The sequence below is a fragment of the Labrus bergylta genome, chromosome 18 (assembly GCF_963930695.1).
Source record: "Labrus bergylta chromosome 18, fLabBer1.1, whole genome shotgun sequence".
NCBI classification, from domain to species: domain Eukaryota; kingdom Metazoa; phylum Chordata; class Actinopteri; order Labriformes; family Labridae; genus Labrus; species Labrus bergylta.
The window spans coordinates 21,964,464-21,978,466 of NC_089212.1; the positions used below are offsets into that span (position 1 = coordinate 21,964,464).

General features: G+C 40.5%; 1 protein-coding gene across 2 annotated transcripts; it reads right to left on the reverse strand.

Moving 5' to 3' along the window:
* Positions 1-983: 983 nt before the first annotated feature.
* LOC109990562 (protein delta homolog 1) lies at positions 984-11,056 on the reverse strand. 2 transcript variants are annotated; one of them, XM_020642726.3, is made up of 6 exons: positions 10,913-11,056; positions 10,436-10,514; positions 10,088-10,151; positions 9,478-9,608; positions 8,306-8,447; positions 984-4,189 (listed from the first exon to the last, which is right to left on the reverse strand). In XM_020642726.3, the coding sequence occupies exons 2-6, from the start codon at positions 10,485-10,487 to the stop codon at positions 3,400-3,402; spliced, it is 1,179 nt and encodes a 392-aa protein (XP_020498382.2). In that variant the 5' UTR covers positions 10,488-10,514; positions 10,913-11,056; the 3' UTR covers positions 984-3,399. The 2 variants fall into 2 exon arrangements, with proteins under 2 accessions (XP_020498382.2, XP_029134938.2); XM_029279105.2 differs by lacking the exon at positions 10,913-11,056 and adding an exon at positions 10,752-10,887.
* Between the last annotated feature and the right edge of the window lie 2,947 nt (positions 11,057-14,003).

The window sequence follows — 14,003 nt, forward strand, 5'->3', positions numbered from 1 at the left end:
ATTTCCTTTTCCGCTCACAACATACACTCGGCTCCTCGCCAAATATAAAGATCTGCTGCTATGCGAGTTGAACACATACTGTATGGAGTACAGCTACACAGACCTACAAGACGAATGACCCAAAGATAGTAGACAGATTTAAATGATACATTTAGAAAATTACCAAGATGAAGGAATCATGAAAATGTGTACTGTCAGTAATGGACAATATGCAGATTCCATCTCATGATTATCCTGGCCAAAATTATTTTTCTCAGATCTTATAAGATAGGATAATCCTTTATTGATCCCCAGAGGAGAAATTCAAGTGTTCATTTGTGTTTCTGTCTCTTCAATATGACGCCATATACAGTAAAGTTCAATTCAGTTCAAACCATCTTTATTTCTCTGTTAGAAACTTCAGTTGTGTTAAAAAAAACAGTGCGCACACACACTGCTCACATGAATGACAGCACAAAAAACAAACCACACACTCATATTACAGATTAACATCCAAAGTGCAGAAACGATGAAATACCACAGCTCTCTGTAAGAGGACAGAGCTGCCTGACTTTACCTTCACAGCTCGTTTCCTGCATTGAGATTTTGCTTTTTGGAGAGCAGTGTTGATGTTGAGCCACAGGGTGGAGACAGAGACTGCTCTCTGAAACTACGGCGCCGTAATGGTGTGTTATCAGAGCTGTTGTTATCGTGCAGGTGATAATCAGTGACATGGCCCTTGAGAGAAAATGTATCAGGCATCACAAATCAGGAGAGCAGATGTTTCACTGATCTGAGATCAGGGAGGTGGTAACGGTGCAAACAGCATGTGGATGTGTTGGATATCACACTGTGCAACACCTGATGTATCAATCCTGCCAGGCATCTGATGTTTCAGCCCTGCTAGGCAATCTGATGTCTTCTTAATGAGACTGTTGAATCAAGACAGCGGCAGCTCTAAATTAGAATTTAAGGTTTTATAGGCAGGAAATTCAACAAGTTGGTGATTTTGAATATTTATTACAAGAAATGAACAGACAATAAAATATTATCTGGCCAAAGTACAACAACAAATAATCCCAGACTGGAACAAATACTGATCAGTCCTGCACGGTCACATTGACTGCCTCCTGAAGAAATGTCATGTGGAAAGGAATAAAAAAAAAGGTTATTTCTGCAAAAAAGTCGAACAAAATCTGAAATTATAAGAACCAGAAAGTCCCGTCAATCAACTGTGAGGAACTCTACCATCTCATTCAAGGACGCCTTACAGGCTGAAGGTGACGCCCGGTTTAAAATGGAGAAATATCTCCAGCTCTAAATACAGTCACCCTCCTAAAATCATTTTATTATATAACTTTATGTTCTACTTGTTATCTCTAACCTGCCTGTTCACTTATTTATCTTGTTTTCTAGACATTAAATATTCATGTATCATTTGTCAAGTATCTAATCACTCCCCTTCTGTCAGTGGTGGGCGGCCTCCTCATGCATGATAAAACGGACCAACAGCATTGAACAGATGTCACAGTATTGATTTTTTGATGGTTCAGAGTGTGACCTTTGACATTCTGAGACAGACGGAGGCGAGATGATGGAATAATCTCAAAGAATCTGTCAAGAAGAAAAGGACTGATCCATATGTTTAGATAGAAATATATTTATAGATTGATAATGGAAACTGAAGGCGGCATTTCTTTAGGAACTGAGAATCAACCCACAAAAAAATTACATTTATAGCTTTAAACAACAACTTCATTAGAATATATGTCTGCAGAAGGAGACAACTGGATGGGATTTAGGAAATGAAATGACCTCCAGGTACAAACTGTACAGTAATAATGTTTAAATGGGATAAAGTTCAGCAGAACAGCAACCCGTACAGCTGTAGAGACAGAATGTTGCAATAACTATTGGCACATTTTTACTGCACATACCGTAATATACAAACTCACAATTCGAGTTTTTGCATTAATTACAAAATGGTTGAATTCACAATGTGCAGGCAGTCATTAGGATTGTAGCAAAAAAAAAATCTTCTTTCTGGATCGCTTTTACTTTACTTTTACTTATGAAATCGATAGTTGTTTCATCTATCAGAAATCTTAAAATGATTAAAATTGTCCTCAGGCCTGAATTTAACAATTTTGAATGTTTTGTTATTCAGCCAAAAGTCCAAACAGTTAGATTCTCCTACTGGAATTATGGCCACTGGAAAAAACTGAGAAGAAAAGTCAGAATTCTGAGATGAAAGTCAGAATAAAAAAATAAATAAAGAAGTCAGAACCCAAAACTTTTTTATTTCAATGGCCCTAATCCTCTCCTGTATACTTCCACAGAAGACAGAGAAGCATAGGTTCTTACATTTGGAGCTGTATCCTAAGCAGACAATCTTCTACTTTAACTTTTCATCATGTTCATAAAGTTCATTCTTCATTGGAATAAATAGAGTGGTAGGATAACTTAGTTCAAAATCGAGATGGGGCCGATACAATCTTATAATCAGTATCTTCTGTTTTAATACTCCAATGCATTATATTGATAAAAATTCTTACAACTAAACTGTGAGAAGTTTGCAGCTGGTTAGTGAGATTAAAACAAGAGATCCGATCTTATATCGGCATCAGGTCCAATGTTGACATAATTTACGTATCGGATTGACGCCGCCGATCCATGTCAGTGATCAAGAAAGATGGTTGGGCACTTTAAACATTCTCACTTTGAAGACAGTCAGACTGAACTGTAAAAAGTGTCCACAAATCGTCTCCATGGCGACGTTCAGACGAGATGGAGAAGCTCCTTCCATATGATAAAGAGTACAATTCTTACACTTCAGTTTAAATGATTGAATTGGAAAACCTGACAGCTGTTGCTGCTTCTTGTTTGTATGTGAAGGCAGCTCAATGCAATGCTGGGTTTACAACAGCATTGTGTAGCCTTACACATAATACCACCTACAATAAATTACACTATTAGTTAATCGGATCAGAACTAAAAAAATCAGTGCATCTCTAGTTGAAGAAAATACTAAAAGAAGTGTATTTTGCATGTGATCACATGTAATTTCATAAACTTTTATGATAGCACAACTAAGATATGAAAAAAACAAGACACTGGGATTCCAAACATGGCCATAAGAAATACAACACAATGACATCATTTTACCAGCCATCAAGGTGCAATTTTATACAATCATCTTTTAGAATTTTGTACATTGTGGGCAGTTTCTCAGCACGATGTACGGTAAATTTACAATCCAGCGTCACTGTTGTCCACTCGGTCCAGTAGACTGTACATTAGTATACTATAGTCCTGTATGTTAACACAACTGTACAACAGCCATAGTATTTCCTTGGTGGTATAAGACATTCATGTTAAACTCCATGTAGAGTGAAAGGGGAAGAGAACCAGACCATTTCATCATATGGAGGTGTAGTGTCTCCCAAAGCTGGTGAGTCTAATCTTCTCTGGCAGGATGATGTTTACTGAGTGCTCGGGCTCTTCCTGGCTCGCTGTGCCCGCTTCTCTCAGAAGGTGTTCCCTTTGCTGCCGAACAAGCTGGCTGTACTTGGCATTAGCCATCCACGTCTCACAGCGGCCAAAAAAAACAATACCTGTAGTTCCCAAGATAACCAGGCAGGTGAGCAGGGCCAGCATTCCGAAGCAGATGAGCTGACCGTGGGTGACGAGGAAGCCCTGGGAGTGCACCGTCTCCTTCAGGGTGATCTTGAGCAGGTCCCTCTCTGGCGGTCTGAGGAGCTTGTGGAAGGTGTGAGCAGGAAGGGAGTAGTGCTGTGGAGTCAGAGCAAACACTCTGTGATCCACAGGCCTTGAGCCGACTGGCTTGGACCTCGCCTTAGGTCTGTGCTGCAGGGAACATGTGGGACCTGTAAACCATTTCTGGCAAACGCACCGGAAGGTTCCATCTGGTTGACCAACACACATGCCCCTGTTGGCGCAGGGCCTGCCGGCGCAAGGCGAGAGGCTGCTGGTGTCATTACAAGTGAAGCCGGTGAAGCCGTGCGGACAGACGCATGTGAAGGCCAGGCCGTGGTTTGTACAGTTGCCCCCGTTGAGGCAGGGGTTAGGCTGGCAGCTGTCAACGCTGATCTGACAGAAGTCTCCGGAAAATCCAGGGGGACATAAACAGGAAGAGTAACCTGCTGAGCCATCAGCATCCGTACATGAGCCACTATTCTGACAAGGAGAGCTGAAGGACAGAGGGACACAATGTGAATAAACAGCAGGAGGAAAAAAGGCTTGCTATCTGGTACACAGCTTCACAACAGCCTGTTCAATTCTGCGGTCATGAAGCAATCATTGGTGAAGCAGCCATCAAATGTGACAAAGCATGGTTTACAAGAAGTTTTCATGAAGTGTCCATAATATGTTTACAAAGTCCCTAATTTGTGGAGTCCCTCAGGGCATCGTCCTGGGACCATATTATCTTTAATTAGATTAATTAGTGAAAAACATTTTACACACCACGTGCATTGCCTCTGTGCTGCCTGTCAGAACCCATATCCGGTCAGACTTAAAGCTGTTTGACGGCACCTACTGATTTTGTTTCCTAATTTCTAGATCCTTGCTTGTGTTGTACTTAATCTCAGATGCACGTGCTGAATGAAATAACAGGGCAGATTCAGAGGGCAGAACAAACACCTAGCTGTGGGAGCATCACCCAGCTGGGGGAACATAGGGGTTACTGCCCTTTGTGATGTCACAAAGGGAAAATCTCCAAACAGCCTGTTTGAGCACACATTTTCCGAAAAGTGGAGAGGATGAACTTTTCTCCCTTTTCTCGAGTAGCGTTTGAAAAACTTGGCAAAGTGTATTTTGCATAATATGTGACCTTTAAAGTCTGGTTACAGCAAGAGTTTTTAAATGGTCGACCTCAGATTTAAACCATTTTTGCAGACTTGAATACCTGCAATCTCATTCTATCTCCAGCATTGACCCCAATGAAAAGAAGGTTAAAGCGCTCTTGGCAGCAGGGTGATTGCAGTCTTGTATGGTTCACTATCTGCACAAATATCAGGAGCAGTCAACCGAAATATCTAGATATTTTCAGGAGCACCTATGTTAAAACGGTTTAAATGTTTGCAAAATGTAAAAAATTACCTTTGAGGCACAACGTGGGGTCATAAAAAATAGTTATTTTTTTGTATTTCATAGGCACAAAACAGAAATATCCAGATTCTGCGTCACAAAGAAAGCAGTCTTTACAACTAATTCAGTGAAACTTCAGAAACTGGGGCAATCATGCTTCAAGAATGACTCAAATTAAATCAATTAAATAAATGACTGTTGCTAATTAACTTCCTCAATCAATCCACTGATAGATTCAGCTCTTGAGTAAGAAAGTTATTAATTATGTATCATCGATTTTAGCCTTTTTGCTGAGAAACAGCATGCAGCTCATTTTGTGCAGAGTAAAAAATCTTTAACAGTAACAAGAGATAAAAGAAGTCGAAGCTTTTTCCCTTTGCACTAATGTTTCTGCTCCGACATCTGCAGCAATTTCTGATCTATGCCGCCATGATGCACAAACAAGGTGCAGCGATGAAAGCTCGGGACTAACCAATCAATAACTCTAATAGTATCTTGTGTAATTACAGAACTCCTGAACATTTGTCTGTGGGAGTCAAAAGAATAATGGCTCTGGCACACTTTTCAGACATCTCGGCGGTCTCATAAAAGGAGCTGATTAATGAAACCTCATGCAGGACTTTTAATAGAGATGAATTCCCTGTGCAGGCAGGAAAAAGCTCCGCTCATCTTATTCTAAAAATGATTACAAGCTTCTAAAGATTTCTTTAAGAGGAGGGGTAGCTTCACCATTCCCTGACCTTGAGCTGGAGGTTATTACATTCTAGGTGTGTCCAGAAGTCAATAACAAGACAGCCGCACAGAGAGCAAACACAGAGGGGTTCAGAGTCTGGGGGGGGGGGGGGGGGGGTGGTGTCAGCAAGCTGCGTCTCCAGAGACTCTTTGATACGTGTCTGATGGACAGGATGAGGGTTTCTCCACAGATCAGCCCTGTGTGTAATCCTGCTGGGGGAAAGCGTGGGGCTGAGGGAATGATCTGCTGTTTGTTTAGTTGTGGCATTTAGTCGAGCATGAATTGTACCTAAAGCAAAAAACTCAAGAATTTTTTTTCGTTTTCAATGAGTATTGCAGTGGTGTGTCTTCCTGTATCCAGCGGTGCTTCATCTGTAAACCTATTCTAGCAAGATATTTTGACGGACATGACTCATCTCAAGTTTTTTTTTTTTTTTTTAGAGGACCTGAAGGCCTCAATGAACCAGCTAATGAGGCGTTCAGGTGTTCCTCATCAACCGGTAAAGTCAAACGTTTCCAGACATTTACCCTTTGATGGCTTAAAACGTTGTAAATGTCATCAGTTAATCTGGAGTATGGGCACGATTAAAACCCAATTTATCACAAAATAAGGAAATTATCACCCAATGTTTAAAGTTCATTGGATAACGTAGTAGATATCTATATCTTATATGGCTGTCAGCATTAACTAGTTAATCATGACTAATTAAGGTCTTAAAATAATACATTCATTTTTTTTATCACAGTTAATCACATGCTATTGTGTCCCATAGCCTCCTCAGTGTCTCCCTGTAGTCACAGTTTGAAAATAAGGACACTGCTGCATTTCTGAATGTCTCATTTCAATTTAAAAAACTCAAAGACAGCTCGGCTGACGAGTCTAAAATAATATTTACCCTAAGACAAACATTTACCTTTTTAACCGTTCCTTTGTTTTTATTTAGTTTTTGATGCATAACGAGTTTCTCTTTCAGTAGTTTAAGTTAATTTCGTGGCCTTCGATCTATTAGAATGTCCTAACTTTATTTCAAAATAAAAGCATGGTCAAAATCAAACAGCAAGCAAAGTACTCTCAGTTTAAGACTGAAATTTAAAAAAAAGCCTAATAATTTTAATTTAAAAATGCGAAATACTAGAATTTCACACGTGATAACTATTTTAATCCTTTGATTCTTCTGCAGCGCCTCCTTACAGTAATTTGTTCAGTTCCTCTGATATATTCGGCACATTTATCTCCACTTGAAGTCAATGGTATTTCCCTGTGATATGGGGGATAACAGACTATCTGTGTATTGAAAGCTCTAGATTGGGGTGCAGTGGATTGTGGGTACTGTACTGATACATAAATACACTTCCAGTTCCAATACAGTGTGTCCTCCAAATACAGGCAATTGTAGGCTGACTTCCCGTCACAAACAGCACACAAAATGAAAAGTGACAGCCTTGTCGAAGGATAATGATGTGTTCAACTTGGAAAGATGACTTCAGGGGGATTCGGGTCCAGTTTAAGATGCTGTACAGGTACACACGGCTCGCTACTGCACACAGGTGTCTGCTTGTCAACAAGGGACAAACACAACAAACCCAGTAAAAGCTGCTGGTTTGTTGATGGCAGGAGGAAGCTGGGGAAATCCTTCTCTGAAATCCCTTTTTTTCCTACAGAGAGGAATTAATGCATGACATGAGAGCAGAATTTGATTTTGCTTTTTAGCATAGAGTCACACTGCTTTCATGTTTGCACTGATAAAAAGAAAAGGCTTTTTATAAACATGCAGAAAGTTACAAATTCGACTCTAAATTGTTGCACTTGACATGATGCCACATGCTGCATTTCACATGGTCTTTAATTTGAATGAGTCATTGCACAAGGTGCAGAGTCGATAATTAAAATATACGCACCACATTTACCTTCTTATTGGTGAAGTTTGTAAATGTCATTTTTCACCATAGCAGGATATTGTGATTCGTTTGTATGCTGTGTCATTCAGCTTCACACGAATAGTTTGCCCTAATCGAAAACTCAGACGAGAAATAATGAGCTTTCACTCCGTTCGAGTGAAGTTTTCCTTCACAACATTGGAGAATTGCCAGTTCCCTCATTTCAACAGGCTGCTGTTTGTGGAGGGATTGTATCAAAGCAAAGCTTCTTTTTTCTTTTTTTGCTCGTCTTACAATTTTGCAAACGCTCTCTCTCCTCTTACAATTCACAACAAATAAACTGGCAGCATTTTGTACAGTAAGAAAAGAAGATAATCCAATATTTCCTCAACGAAAAGCTAACCCCCCACTACAAATTCAGACGACCACAGTCACAGTGTGGGGAGTGTTCGATCGGCTGTCTCTGCCAGTACAGAGGGAGGTTGTACAGATATTGACCCAACACATTGATTATCGCTCCTTAACAATACACAATAGCAGACGAGGCTGTTAAACATTCGAGTGTTCCTTTGCTCAAAATAGAAACTGTATTTAAAGGTGTTGGTACCTGTCAGTGTGGCAGAGTCCTCTCTTTAGATGGCAGCTTTCTCCGGTGTAGCCCTGGGGACAGATGCACAGGTATCCTCCCTCTCCCGTCTCTATGCAGGTGGCATTTCCAGCACACGGCTGGGATGAGCACAGACGAGTATCTGTTGTTAAAAAAAAAAAAAAATGCTGGTTTTTTTTGTTTTTTTTTTAACATTTTATGTGCTCTGGTTTTCTGTCTCCCTGCTTGTGTGTTTTTTTTCCCCTCCCCTGTGTTTCGATCACTCACACTCTGCAGTTTCTATTATTGTCACCTAGAAGGAAACTGAGAACAATAGCAGCCATGTTCCAACAGATCTCATATGCTCCAACAGAATGACAGATGAACTGTGTGCACTGATAAGGAGCCAGAAGCCAATAGATATCTTTCTGTCTTCTCGCTGGATTTGGAGTTTTTAGCTTGAGGGGCGGCAAAGACATTTTATGCGATAATGTGCATTGCAGATATTATACAAATTATTATGAGAGTGCTCAATTTAAACAAGGCTCTTTGAAATGGAAATATGACCTTTAGATGACTTCAAAAATTCATTTTTTGCATCAACTATGCAGCAATTTTCTGATTTATGACTTTTTCATATGCCTTGCTGAATAGAAGAAAATAACGCAGTTTTGATTGAGAATTTCTGCAATTATTTTGAGGCTTCAGCTGCCCTCTTTGACCCATTATTCCCCCAGAAAAGGTGAATCCTGAATTGTTGCTATGTAGGTCTACACATTCAAGGATTCTGTTTGATTGTATTTTGTGTACAGGGTCATTGAGGAATATGAGACAAAGTAAAACAGTGCTGCTGCTGTCGAGTCACATACAGAGAATAAAATGTTAAAGACGCACCAAATATGTTTATTGTATGTGGAAAAAGAGCTATGTTATTTTTGCAGGAAGGTGCAAGATGCTACAAAGGATGAGTGCAAACATCCATAAAGATTATAATGATTTATTAACATTTGTGTTTCTCTTCTCTAACTTTATCTTTCTATTAATGCATTTAAATATATTCTTCAGACACCGTTTTCATTCTGTGTGTCTTTGAGGCTCCGTGACTCAGCCTAACCTCTGCTGCAGGGATGCAGACGGGGGTTGGGGGGGATGGAGATGGCGGGTGTCTAGGGGGGAGGCTTAATGAGACTCACCTTGGTCACACAGGCTGCCCACCCAGCCCTCCTCGCAGGCGCACTGCCATGCCCGCTCGCATTTCCCGTGCAGGCAGCCGGGGAAGGGCACGCACCGGTCACAGTTCTCTCCTTGCCAGCCCGGTTTGCACCTGAAAAGAGGCGAGAAAAGGGGGACAGCCATGAACTATTAATATACCACCTACAGAGCCCAGCTGCCCTAGTCTTGTCCCCATAATGCATGCTTCTCCTTTCACAGTTAAAGTCCTGTTTGATTTAATAAGTTACTGGTGATGGGATACAGTCATTCTGGCTCAGGAGTAGAAACTGTAGCATCTGCCAGGCAAATCATTTCACACTGGGCATGCTTTAGAACCCAAAGCTTTTGAGCTATCTGTTAGAATAACAATGCTTTTTTTCACTGTTCATACACAGCCCTGATTTGGCTGTTGACTTCACACAAGTGAAGGACGCCAAACAAATCACAACAGAAGGCTCCAGTTGGCTGAATTGCAATTACATTCCTCTGAGGAAGAAGCATTTACAGCAGAAGCGATTTATGGAAATAAGGGTTGCAAGCCCCCACAGGGTTTGATCTACAGGAGGAATCTATGGAGGTCGTTTTTAGTACCTGCACTTCCCTGGCTTCTCACAGAACCCATTTTCTGTGTTGCACCCTGCGTTGCAATCCCAACCTTTTGAGACAGACAGAAAGGGAGCGAGAGAGGGGGAGGGAGAGAGGGAGAGAGGGAGAGAGAGCAGCGTGTTTGCATCAGAAATCTCCCCAAAAAACACATCAAACATTCAGAGCAATGAAATATTCATCCGTTTCACTTTCTGTGACACGCAGAGGGAATCAGTCCAAAGAGAAAGAGAAGAGTTTTATTTTTTCACAACTTGACGCAAATGTTATTTTCGTGTCTCTGACAGTTTAACTCACTCTGTGGACGGAGACAAAAAAATAATAATCTCAGATTACCTTTTGCGATTCCTGTCACGACCACAATTAAGATGACCGCTGTGAGATGCATCGTAATTTCGAGTGAGACGCCTTTGTCCTGCAAAAAACATAAAGCGGGTTAAGTCACAGGAAGAGCGCTCTCTCTCTCTCTGCACGAATTTGTACCAAAAATATATCAAATCACTCGAAAGTTCCTTTTAGATAAAGAACAAAAAAAAAACACTAAATACTTGATCACATGGCAAGATTTTAACATTTTACTGAGGCGAGTGAAAACCACTCTTGCTGCAAATCCAAGTGAGTGTTTCTGTCTTTTGTTCTTGAATTGACGCACCTGAACACCACGCGTCTGCTCCTAAAAGTGTCAATTACGCACACGCAAAGAGAGGGGGGAAAGGCTGTTTTAATCCAGCATCACCTTTCCCCCCCACAAAAAAAAAAAATCAAAAGTCCCTTAATTTAAATCATCTTTAAGCATCTGGAGCGTTTCCTTACCTATGTCGCTCCTGCACCGCGATTCCGTGCAGCTGCGTTCATATTTAATCGATCTGATTGTGAGTTGTTTTAATCCCAGCCTCGTGCTGCTCAGAGAGACACTACAGGTGTACTGGAGGCTGTGACGGGACTGCTGCAGCGCGCGCGGCGTCCCAGTGCAACAAGCTCCTCCCACTTTGAGAGGGAGAGAGTGCTCAGCCTTCTGACCCCCCGGAGAGAGAGAGGTGATGTAGCTGTAGGGTCAGACTACTTAAGGTGTCTGTATTTTTTCTTATCTCTATTTTAAAGGCGTTCATTAATGCTTTTAGAAAAATCATGAAAAAAGTCCCTGCAGGCCATTAACAACCTCCGAGACAAAATGTTTCTACGATTATTCTGTTTTTGTTTTTAATTATTCATGATACAAACTTTTATCCACCTTGTCTGATTCTCTAAAAGGAGTTGGAGTGTGTAAGATCTCTAATAGAAGTAAAATCCCTGTTTCCACAATTTCACTTACTGTGAAAGCTACTGTGGATTTTCACTTTCTTTTTGCAGCAAATATAAACAAAGGCATTTTCTGTGTTGAATATGTACTGTAGCTCTAGCGAATGTTAGGTCAGGAAGACTATATTCTGCACGCTTGTTTTACAATTTATTCTCATACCGTGTTCTCCATGCACGATCACTACTTTTTTCCTAATCATCACCTGGTCACATCTATCCAATAGCCCAGCTCCATTTCTTCATCGTTAGCCTATATTGTTGCTGCCTTGTTTCAGGAGGACATATTATCCCCCTTTTCCACATTTTCAAACAGTCCCCTGTGTTCTAAATGAAACATCTGTGCTGTGCTTTGGTCCAATTATAACATGAATCAAGCACCAGAGGAGGTTTGTGACCCTGTATAAACCAGCTCTCTCAGAACGCTCCGTTTTGGTGTGTGTGTCTCTTTAAATGCAATGAGCCCCGCCTGAGTTTTCCTGTTAGACATCACTCCTCCGTAGTGAGAATAAAAACGGCTGAACTGCGCAAAAGTTTTCCTTTAGGCTGGGGGTGGAGTCCATGGGTGGAGATACCAGGGGAGGGGAGGGGATTTTTTTTCAACAGAATCCCTCTGTGACATCACAAGGAGAGCACATTTGAAACGGAGCATTTTTCTCAGTGTTGAAAGACTTATGCAGACCACAAACAAAAGACTGGATGAGTTCATTTCACATTTTGTGGGTCAGTAGACACTCAGGTTACAAATATATGTTCAAAAACACTGTAAAAGTGGATTTTTCATAATATGTCCCCTTTAAAAATGTCTCTCTTCAACTAGTTCATTCTCTGACAATCATACAATACTACATATGAAAAATAAATATGTATCTTTGAATCATTTACTCGTCTCTCCTGACTGAAATCCTTTTGTCTGACACTGATCATGAGGTAAAGGTTAAAGGCGTTAAAAATAACTAAATATAGAAATTATTCATTTGGTCATTTTCTCACTGATTGCTTTTGTAGGTCATAAAGAGGGATCAATTTTAATGTCACTAACCAGCTGCAAAGTTCTCACAGGATAGGTGTAAGAATTGTTATCAGAATAATGCATTGAAGTATTGACACAGAAGCTCTTATTCTTCATCATAGTTATCACTTAAGGTTGTCAATTATTATTATCCAATGATGATGAACCAACATGAGACATTATTATCTGTTGGAGTGGGGCCTAATTTAAATATGTAGCAGTAATTTAGTTTCCATTGATTAAGTGTAGAAGGACAGAAATGTAGCATTCAAGGAAAGTACATCATGCCTTCAATGACTCCTCAGAAACCAGTACCAGTTGACCATTTAGAAACAAACATGCCACCAAGGACTACTGATTAAAAAAAGTGAACCTGAAGAACTGCAGACCCCCCCAACCCCCGCTCCCACCGCCTCTCCTCTTGTAACAATATTGAATGTCTTCCCTTATACAGAGCATTCACATCATACATTATAATGCCCTTTTCTATTCTTAGTCCACTTGCCGCTGTCCACAGTCTCCCTTCATCCTTCCCAAGGGCAGGGAAATATATTTTTCTTGAGCTGGGCGCTTAAAGTCCAGGGGCCTAATAATGAGTCTCACCTCTCCCACACATTATTACATCCACCGTAAAGATCTTCGAAATGGCAGACGAGGGAGATGCAGTGTCTCGTAATCTTCTTTAATGTTTATCTCTTTGCATGTGTGGGGCGGCTTTTGTTTTAAAGGAGATAAATACATCCTCTCTGCGTATCGTTTAACGCTAATGAGTTTTAAATGTGAAGAAAAGGACAAAAGTGATTCGGGTTATTAGATAATCTTTGCTATCAAAGTAACATTATCAGATGATCTTTTGGGTCCTAGTCAGACATTTTTCAATGTGAAAACAATAATAAGAAAAAGTAGTTAAAGATAGAGTCAGTGGATTTTTTCCTAAAAAATAAAAAAAGACTCCAGCTCATCATCCATACGTGTGTGTTGGTGACTGTGTCTACAGAGACCCAGTCCTCTGACTCTATTTTGATGTTTTGGTTGACTGGTTTCTGTGCGGGGAGTGGATGTGTTTGTCCCACAGCCAATGAAAGTGCGTAGTTGGGTTTGAGAGATGATCAAATTCAGCGATTGGATGCCATTCAAATGGCCGAAAATTGCAGATACCGACGTTCAACGGAAATGTAATCATAGTGAGGCGAAACACCAAGTGGATAAAACTCCTTCCAAAACAAGGGTGAACCTTGTGTTGACTATCACCCACAGACGCATGTGTTGAAGGTTATAAGGTGAGCTTAACGCAGACTCAATGAATGAGAAAAATTATGGATCATGTTCTATGATAGAAAAACGTGTTATTCCAAGTGTAGAAGAGAAATAGTTTAATGAATTGGTGAATCTTTTATCTTGCAAATGAGAAAATGGATCAGTGAGTATCAAAAAACATCAACAAAACAGTCAACGATCGAGTCTAATTCTCAGCTCGCTTGCAGTGTCGGTACAAGCAGAATACATACAGTACATGCTAACACTTCAATTTGTGTGCGCTTCTGGTGACGATGAACTTAGGGGGAGGGGCCCAAATTAAATGTTGTGTTTACAAAG

Excerpts from the sequence above, each read along its gene's own strand:
- LOC109990562 (XM_020642726.3), bottom strand. The coding sequence starts at position 10,487 with ATGCATCTCACAGCGGTCATCTTAATTGTGGTCGTGACAGGAATCGCA. Across the intron at positions 9,609-10,087 it reads GAGAAGCCAGGGAAGTGCAG|GTGCAAACCGGGCTGGCAAG; the intron begins GTACTAAAAACG and ends GCCTCTTTTCAG. Across the intron at positions 8,448-9,477 it reads GGGCAGCCTGTGTGACCAAG|ATACTCGTCTGTGCTCATCC; the intron begins GTGAGTCTCATT and ends TTTTAACAACAG.